Consider the following 10,000-nt stretch of genomic DNA (forward strand, 5'->3'; position numbering starts at 1 on the left):
AATTTCATCCCTTAATTAAGAAATCAGTCAAAAACATACCACTAAGGTTTTCAGCGGAGAGAGAGCTTATGCTCAGAGGAGCACCACTAGGCAGTGGACTAATCTGCTCTGGGATCAAATGAAAAAATAATTTCTTAATGTACTTTAATACCATTAGAAAATATAACTCAGTCAGCACGTTACAGAATGCCTATGGAGTTGAATTTCCCTCTACCATTATAATAATGAATAAAACATGACGATGTGTTTCGGGTATCAGGATCACTTATGAATGATGGCCTACTGGAAGAGTCCTGTGTTGGTAGATTCTGTAGTATTGTAAATATTGAATGACTGCCTTTGGAGTCAAACTGGTATTGTAGTTTTTAAAAGCACACAGTTTTCTTTCAAGTATTTTTCCATCCTTCTCACCTCTTCCAGGTCTCACCAGGTCAATCGGGAAAAAGTTGCAGGTTCACAGTGCGTGTGAGTGATTCTTTTTGGTCCGAGTTTCCGAAGTCCACCACTTCCTTTGTGACCCGGTTTGTGTATCTGTCTATCTAGTTTCATGCCGGTTAAAAAAGGTTTACATACAAGTCTCCAGCTTCAGCTTTTGTCCTATAGGGTACCAAGGAGGCGTGTGAGAAGCAGCCCTTAACGAACACAACAAGTGAGAGAGGAAGATGAACTGCCAAAATAACTCAGAGGGGAACATGGTGGCTTTCTCATTTGCAAAATGCAGGAGCGTCTTATGTTAAAATCACACGAGTGTTGTTCATTATGTTAATGAAGCCACGGAAATGGAGTTTTGGTTGACAAGAAGTAGTGAGTAATGCAGCCATTATCAGATGCTGTTTCTGTCATTAGGCAGGGGGGCTCGGAGACAAATACTCTGGCTGTGTTGAGATCTGACTCCTGGTCTTTGTGTGGGGAGAAAGCGGCGTGCTGTTCTAGAGTGAAAATGTTAAATTCTTGACAAAGGTTTCTTTTGATCAGAGTTTTGGGCCCTCCTCTGCAAGTGGCCATGTTTGTTGTTGCCCACACACAGCAGCCGTGGAGGACGAAGCAAATGCATTTTTCCCCTTTTAATAGCCTGTCGTTACCGCTGGCGACGTCTTCAGCCACACATTCTGCTCCTATGCCTAATCGCCGTTTGAAGTTGGTAGAAAGTGTCATTTTCATGGAAGCTTGTGTGTGGGATATGACACAGTAGTGGCGACCACTGAACACGCTGCAAAAACAAGTTTGCTTTTTTTCCCCTGCCGACAACTTCTGACTGTTTCAGATGTCTCAGACCTATTTCCTGGTTCAAAATGGAGGATAATGTGCCAGTCTGAGGATGTCCTAGACCGGTGAAACCCATGCCTAAATCATGGTTCAAGCATGGGATGTAGCGGGGAGACAAAGGGAACATTATGGTCCTCTTTCACTCTCAGCATCCTCTTCCCTACAGTCCATACAAACCCCACAGTCCATACAAACCCCTATCCTCAGCTTTTCAACCCTGCATATCTTACATTGTGCTGTAAGACCACAGAACTCACCATGAAGCAGGCTTCACTCACGGTACTGCTAGGCTGTTTTCCAAATAGGAGGAGATGGTAGGGTTTTTGGTATTTTATTTGTATTTATTTATTGTTATTTTTTTTTTAAATGCCCTCACTGAAACACTACATCATAGGTTGTGTTTGGAGGGGTGTTTGGAGGGGTGGTTGGAGGGGTGGTGGTATATCTCCAGTGTGCTTCTGATAGATATCCCTAGCTAATGGGCTTTAATACCACAACCGTGGCATGATAATGGTCATGGATGGATAACCAACACTACAGATAGGAACATCCATAAGGAGATTGATATTGCCCCCCCCCCCCCTCCTTCTCTCTTCCCCTCTTTCCCTTCTTCAACCCTGTTCTCCTTCTTTGAGACTCGGATTAATCTCATCGTCTCATTCACTTTTCCTCTCGGCACTCCAATACATTCTCACACACACACACACCTACCCTCCTCCTCCTCCTCTTCCACACCCCTCAGTCTTGTCCTACTCTGTTGGTCTAATGAGGAATGTGAGCTGGTCCAGCTAATTCCATATTCTCCTCTTTGGAACCTTCTCCGGGCCCTAATTGAATTTCCTCGGCTCGCGGCTCTTATCTCGGCCAGCTCCGGAGAGCAGCGCGCTTATGGAAATCAGGTCATTTGTATGCTGACCGCTCTGCTACAATATTCCGAAACCGTCAAAATGGATTAAATCCGGATTGGCGAGATGAGTCGGCCGCGTGCACACATTCTCCGTTGCCGCGCCTCTCCTCTCCTTCCGGCTCCGATGGAATTGGATTTGATCAGAGATGTAGGGGTTGTTTGTTTTTTTTTCTTTGATTTTCCCTCTCTTTTCCTCCTCCCTTCCCCCTGTGGAATCTTGTCTGTGTACATGGTTTCTGGGTGCGTGTTGTCGACTGGCTTACGCTGGCGGGGCCCTGTGCCCGACCCTCTCTTCCTCTCGCTAATGACCTGTGTAATAGAGGAGTTGAACACATTAACGCGGGTGCGCTTTGAGAAGGGAAAACAAAGACAGGTATTTGCCTGGTATTGGAGATTTCATTCTCTCTATGTTAATGAATGCCTGGTGTGGTTTTTTTTATTTCCTTTTTCCTTTTCTGCCTTCCTTGCTAAACTATCTCTCTTTCACACTCATGCTCAGCATTTGTTAGAGAGTGTGTGTGTGTGTCTGTCTGTCTCTACCTGCTCTCTCTACCTGCTCTCTCTCTCTGTCTCTCTCTCTCTTTCTGAGCTTGTCAGACTTTTCTCTACCTCTCTGCATGTGCTAGTGTCTCTGTCTCTCCCTCCCTCTCTCCCTCTCTCACTCTCTCTCTCTATCCCTCTCTCTGACTCTCACTCTCCACCTGCTCCTCATTTCTCCTTTCCGTGTACTCCATGTTTATCCCCAGCTTATTTTCGGGGGAAATTTTGTAAACACAATACACAGCCTTTCCCAGGACTCATCTGTCTCTCCTGTGTTGTCTGCTGGAGAGGTGTAGCTGTCTGTCTCTCCTGTGTTGTCTGCTGGAGAGGTGTAGCTGTCTGTCTCTCCTGTGTTGTCTTCGGAGAGGTGGAGCGGTCTGTCTCTCCTGTGTTGTCTGCTGGAGAGGTGTAGCTGTCTGTCTCTCCTGTGTTGTCTGCTGGAGAGGTGTAGCTGTCTGTCTCTCCTGTGTTGTCTGCTGGAGAGGTGTAGCTGTCTGTCTCTCCTGTGTTGTCTGCTGGAGAGGTGTAGCGGTCTGTCTCTCCTGTGTTGTCTGCTGGAGAGGTGTAGCGGTCTGTCTCACCTGTGTTGTCTTCGGAGAGGTGTAGCGGTCTGTCTCACCTGTGTTGTCTTCGGAGAGGTGTAACTGTCTGTCTGTCTGTAGCAGAGCTGTCGCTGTGTGCCTCTTATTTAGTCTGTTGCAGAGTTGAGATGGCCTGCCTGTTCTCAAGATTACAGCAGACACCATCTGTCTACAGTGCAAATGTGTGTGTGTGTGTGTGTGTGTGTGTGTGTGTGTGTGTGTGTGTGTGTGCGGCTGTCCCCGTCAGTCATGGATTATGGTGGGGTATGTCTGTGATGCATTCAGCAGAAGGTAGTTTACCATGAAGAATAGTTTACCATGGAAGATTCTGTTTCTTGTATATTCTGCTGCAGACATGATTTGTTTGTCTCGCGTATAGTTTATAAAGGCTCAAAACGGACTGTCTCTCTCGTATAGTCTTCAATGGGATTAATCTGTGTGTCTCTCTCGTATTGTCTCCAGTGGGATAGATCATTCTGTATTAGGATCTCTGCAGTGGAATGAATGTGTCTCTCTTGTGAAGTGCGAACCACGACTACATCAGTGGGCACGTCACTGTACATTGTGCAGAGAGGAGGCAGAATGCAATGTTTACTTCTAGTGTTCATTGTGCAACGCCCTGCGTTGATGATGCGTCTGTGATTTACAGTGGTTCCGCTCCAAACTGGTGGAATCATGGGCTTGTTCGCTAGATGGCTCCAAGGTTCAAAGAAACCTGAACGGAACGGGTTCCAGAACGCGTTCCCTGTCGGTGGAACAGCGGGTCCTGAGTCAGAGTGTTGAGTGCAGAGAGCCTCGCCTGGCATCACAGCTTCATATCTCGCCCTCGTACAAACACCAATCAGTATCTGACAGTTGTGCTCCAGGAAATTGTGTGTGTGTGTGTGTGTGTGTGTGTGTGTGTGTGTGTGTGTGTGTGTGTGTGTGTGTGTGTGTGTGTCTGCTTTTATGTGTGCACCTGTTCTATAGTTTCTTCACTCCCACCGGTTCTCTCTCTCTCTCTCTCTCTCTCTCTCTCTCGCACTCTCTCTCTCTCTCTCTCTCTCTCTCTCTCTCTCTCTCTCTCTCTCTCTCTCTACCCCCTGTCTTTTCTTCATATTGGACATTGTTGCTGGAGGAAAAGTTGGATGTTTGAGTTTCACCCTTGCCCACCATCTCTCTCTTCCTTTTCTCTAAGTCTCTTTTGCTCTCTTTCTCCCTCCCTCTTTCCCCCCTTCCTGTTTCATTTTTCATCAGATGAACAATTGTGATCAAAGTTTTATGAAGCCACAATAATGCCAAGAGGGCTAGACCCTCGGCACTGTGTCTGCAAGCTAAGGGGGCTGTGGCAGTGCTGAGGGAGTGTGTGTGTGTGTGTGTGTGTGTGTTTCTATTTTTGTGTGTGTGTGTGTTTCTATTTGTGTGTGTGTGTTTCTATTTTTGTGTGTTTCTATTTGTGTGTACGTGTGTGTGTGTGTGTGTGTGTGTGTCGGTGGCACAGGTAGGGCGACTGGGATCAGATTGGGATCTAGGCTCGGGCCCACTGTGCCTCCTGCCTCACTTTCATCTCTCCCTCCTTTCCCTCGCTCCCTCTCTCCGCTAATCTCTTTATCTCTCTTCCATGTCTTTTCTCTGCCTTTTTTTCCTCCCTCCCTCCTTCTCTGTCTACCTTAATCTGTCCCTTTCACTTAAGTGGTGTTTGGAGCGCTCGGTCATCTCGGATGACTTTGACCTGAGATGCACTCGGAGAGCGAGGAGACAGTCGGAAAGAAAGGAAATTAAAGTAAGGAAGAGAGACGGAACGAAAGAAGGAAGGGAAGGGGGAGGGGGGAAGAGAAAGAGAAAGAAGCAGACAGTAAAAGGGATTGAGTGAGAGACTGAGGGGAAGGGAGAGTGGGCACAGTATAAATAATGACAGGTGTACAGAGGGAGACCAAGTGAAAGATAATGAGCAAGAAAGGCAAGCACAGTGTGGAGAGCGCGAGAGAGAGACGGAGAGAGAGAGCGAGAGTGTGACTTGCAGTAGCTACTGTCTTGTAATGGTGTGCTCTCTCCCAGTCTCTGCTCTGCCTGTGGTGGTTGCTCTCTTACTGAGGATGCGGTGCCAATTAAGCATCACGCTCGCCACGGCAACAGCTGCAAGTCCCCCCAGCAAGAGCAAGCAAGAGAGAAGGAACTAGCTCTGCCTGTCCTGCCTTTGATATCCCAGATGTTCCAGCCTGTTCTCTCTGTGACCTCTGACCTCTATCTATCTCTGTGTGTGTGTGTGTGTGTGTGTGTGTGTGTGTGTGTATACATTGGGTTTTGTATGGTCTTGTTTGTCTTTGTGTGTGTGAGAGAGGGAGAAACTGAGCTTGTAATCTGTTGTTCGTGTGGGTGGGTGTGCGTTAGTGTTTGTGTCCAGCCACCCGCAGAGTGCTGTTGCTCAAGCTTCTGCAGACTGTCAATGTGATTTTCTTTCGCTCAATATACCACGCTCCGCAGGTTGGGGGGTGTGTGTGTGTGTGTGTTGTTTTAAAACCGAAAATTCCACACTTCACACTCTCACTTTCACTCTTCTGCAGGTTTTTTTATTATATATATATTTTAGATTAAGCAGTGTGGTTGCAACCTCATCAAAATGTTTTAATAACAGTAGTTGATAAAAGCAGGAATTGATCATATTTTCTTTGAATAAAGTGGATATGAAATGGAAAATCCCCAATAGAGTGTAAATGTATGTACTGGCTCTTAGCTAGAGGGGTGATTGATCTGGGATGATGGGGATTGGTTTATTTTTTCATTGATGAGAAAGATATTGTGGGATTTGTAGTCTCTGTGTCCTTCAAACGTTTCATTTTCCTGAGTGATACCTCAGAGCTGTGGAATTCTTCATAAGGGACAAGTACGAGAAGAAGAAATACTATGACAAGAACGCCATCAACGGATCCATTGTGAGTAAAAACCACACACACACACACACACACACACACACACACCCTCACACTCACACATACGTACTCATACACATCTCACACACAGAAAAACATAGAGGCCACTTGATTACTCAACACTTGGCAAAACCCCTGTGGGAGTTTGTGATGCATTTGTATGCGTGTTCGTGTCTCTGCTGACTTTGACTTTATGTAATTAATCAATGCAATCTCTGTGGTAATGTGTTTCCTTTGTTGATCTCTGTGTGCAGTGGGGGTGGGGGGTGGGGGTCATTGTGAATGCACGAGACCAACTCACTGCGCGCGCGTGTGTGTACGTGTGTGTGTGTGTGTGTGTGTGAGAGAGAGAATGGGGAAGGGGATTGCATTGTCTGTTTCTTTGTGTATTCTCAGTCATGTTTGGCTGACCCAATGAGCATTCACAGTCAGTCATGTAGCCAACAGAATTTGTATCTCTGATGTGTGTTGGCAGTTAACGCTATGCTAACATCTCCACTCATTGCAGTCCACTGATCCCACAGAAAACATATCACACACTTGGAGGGCTCCAGCTGCTCCCTGGACAAGTGTGTGTGGTGTGTGTGTGTGTGTGTGTGTGTGTGTGTGTGTGTGTGGTTATATTGAACGTTCACAATGGAACAGGTCTAAAAATAAATAAAATTCATTTTCTGCACATGTGCTCCCTCTGTGTTTGAACCCCAGCCAATCCAGCTGTTCTTCTGGTCAAGCCTGTCTACTGGCCAGCTCATCGCTAACTCCTCACTAAACAAAAACACATCAGCAGGGCAGTGTGGCTGCAATGCGATAACACGAACAAACACACAGACACACAGACACACACACACACGCACACACACACACACGCACACACACACGCACACACACTCACAGACACACTCACAGACACACTCACAGACACACTCACAGACACACTCACAGACACACTCACAGACACACTCACAGACACACACACACATAGTAACACTCACACAGACTGACTCAAACACTTGCATAACCACAAACACAACTCCACTTGTCATAGCTGTGTGCACACACACATCAATACTTTCACTCAGTCGTACATATCTATACGCCGACAGAAAACTACAAAAAGAAAACATTTTCAGACTTGCAACAGTCTGGAACATTCCGGCTTAGCCACCGACGGTTAGATAGTCTGGTGTATTGATCACAAGTGTGAAGGAAGAGAAGGAGGCCAGTAGGAGAGAGAGAGAGAGAGAGAGAGAGAGAGAGAGAGAGAGAGAGAGAGAGAGAGAGAGAGAGAGAGAGAGAGAGAGAGAGAGAGAGAGAGAGAGAGAGAGAGAGAGAGAGAGAGAGGTGCACTCTCTCTCTCCATGTCTGCCTCTGTGGAGATCATAGGCTAACAGGCTCCCTGCCTCCCCTCTCTCTTCCCCCATTGCTGCCTTCCATAAGCCCCTGCATTTTCTCAACTCATTATCACTTTAAGTCCATTTGCGGTGGGCGGGCGAGGGAGGGAGGGAGGGAGGGCAGGGGAGATAGGAGGGAGAGAGATAGAGAGAGATGGCTGCTGGGTTTAAAAGTCTATCTTTTTCTGTCTTCTTATGCAGCGAGTCTGTTTCTCCTGCTATCGGTCTCTCTCTTTCTCTCGCTCCTCCTCTCTGGAGAGCCCGCCTAAAACAGCTGAGGATGCACTCAAAAACATCTGCCTCTGAGTGTGGAGGAGAAGTCAAACCTTGCGTTTCTGTGTGTGTGTGTGTGTGTGTGTGTGTTCTGAAAAGATCTGAATTGGCCAACTATTGTAGTGCCAACCACAGCTCTCTCTTTCTCGTGCTATCATTCTCTCTCTTTCTCGTGCTCTCATTCTCTCATTCTCTCTCTCTCTCACACAAGCGCATGCACAAACACACACATCTTTGTCCCACAGTCTAGTCATTGTTGATGGAGCTGTTTGTGTTGTTAGGTAAGGGTTGTGTTGTGTGTTGTAGTCAACACAGGCCTGTCTGTTTTACATCAGCATCACCCAATCACATTCTCAGATCTACCCCCTGCAGTGTGTGTGTGTGTGTGTGTGTGTGTGTGTGTGTGTGTGTGTGTGTGTGTGTGTGTGTGTGTGTGTGTGTGTGTGTGTGTGTGTGTCTCCCTGTCCGCTTCAGGCCTCACTGATGTGGCATGTTCATTCGTGCCAGCTGCCTTAAAGGAGCGGCCATCTCCACCCAGCTCTCACAGACCCAGGGTAAACTGATGGAGCTTGATCTCCACCCAGCTCTCACAGACCCAGGGTAAACTGATGGAGCCATCTCCACCCAGCTCTCACAGACCCAGGGTAAACTGATGGAGCTTGATCTCCACCCAGCTCTCACAGACCCACGGTAAACTGATGGAGCCATCTCCACGCAGCTCTCACAGACCCAGGGTAAACTGATGGAGCTTGATCTCCACGCAGCTCTCACAGACCCAGGGTAAACTGATGGAGCGAGCGCCCATCTCCACCCAGCTCTCACAGACCCAGGGTAAACTGATGGAGCTTGATCTCCACCCAGCTGTCACAGACCCAGGGTAAACTGATGGAGCTTGATCTCCACCCAGCTCTCACAGACCCAGGGTAAACTTATGGAGTCATCTCCACCCAGCTCTCACAGACCCAGGGTAAACTGATGGAGCTTGATCTCCACCCAGCTCTCACAGACCCAGGGTAAACTGATGGAGCTTGATCTCCACCCAGCTCTCACAGACCCAGGGTAAACTGATGGAGTCATCTCCACCCAGCTCTCACAGACCCAGGGTAAACTGATGGAGTCATCTCCACCCAGCTCTCACAGACCCAGGGTAAACTGATGGAGCTTGATCTCCACCCAGCTCTCACAGACCCAGGGTAAACTGATGGAGCTTGATCTCCACCCAGCTCTCACAGACCCAGGGTAAACTGATGGAGCTTGATCTCCACCCAGCTCTCACAGACCCAGGGTAAACTGATGGAGCTTGATCTCCACGCAGCTCTCACAGACCCAGGGTAAACTGATGGAGCTTGATCTCCACCCAGCTCTCACAGACCCAGGGTAAACTGATGGAGCGAGCGCCCATCTTCACCCAGCTCTCACAGACCCAGGGTAAACTGATGGAGCTTGATCTCCACCCAGCTGTCACAGACCCAGGGTAAACTGATGGAGCTTGATCTCCACCCAGCTCTCACAGACCCAGGGTAAACTGATGGAGCGAGCGGCCATCTCCACCCAGCTCTCACAGACCCAGGGTAAACTGATGGAGCTTGATCTCCACCCAGCTCTCACAGACCCAGGGTAAACTGATGGAGCGAGCGCCCATCTTCACCCAGCTCTCACAGACCCAGGGTAAACTGATGGAGCTTGATCTCCACCCAGCTGTCACAGACCCAGGGTAAACTGATGGAGCTTGATCTCCACCCAGCTCTCACAGACCCAGGGTAAACTGATGGAGCGAGCGGCCATCTCCACCCAGCTCTCACAGACCCAGGGTAAACTGATGGAGCTTGCCAGTTGTTGTCAAAGGAACTGGTGCTGCTTTCTATTTCATGCCATTCTTAAAGATACAAAAGCAGCCTCCTCACTCCACACAGTCAGGAGAAGAGGGTGGGGTTTTGTTGTGTAAGGACAGTGTGTACCAGTGGCATTAGTGCCCCCCCCCCCCCCCCACACACACACACACACACACACACACACTTTCCCAGTGTGGAGAGCTGATGTGGGGATTGCACTCGGTCGATCGGGTGATGTAATTATAGAGCAGGCAGACACCAGACACGCAAGGCAAGGTTGAACACAGCAGGGCAGAGTGTG

At 48.2% G+C, this 10,000-nt stretch overlaps 1 protein-coding gene across 4 annotated transcripts in view; it reads left to right on the forward strand.

Moving 5' to 3' along the window:
- smap1 (small ArfGAP 1) overlaps positions 1–10,000 on the forward strand; it is a 111,864-nt gene that overhangs the window by 29,533 nt on the left and 72,331 nt on the right. For all 4 annotated transcript variants that reach the window (XM_031578685.2, XM_031578686.2, XM_031578687.2 and 1 more), the window contains exon 4: positions 6,131–6,206. In XM_031578685.2, the coding sequence (XP_031434545.1) occupies positions 6,131–6,206 (76 nt within the window). The remainder of the gene's footprint in view (positions 1–6,130; positions 6,207–10,000) is intronic.

The sequence above is a fragment of the Clupea harengus genome, chromosome 13 (genome assembly GCF_900700415.2).
Source record: "Clupea harengus chromosome 13, Ch_v2.0.2, whole genome shotgun sequence".
Classification (NCBI taxonomy): domain Eukaryota; kingdom Metazoa; phylum Chordata; class Actinopteri; order Clupeiformes; family Clupeidae; genus Clupea; species Clupea harengus.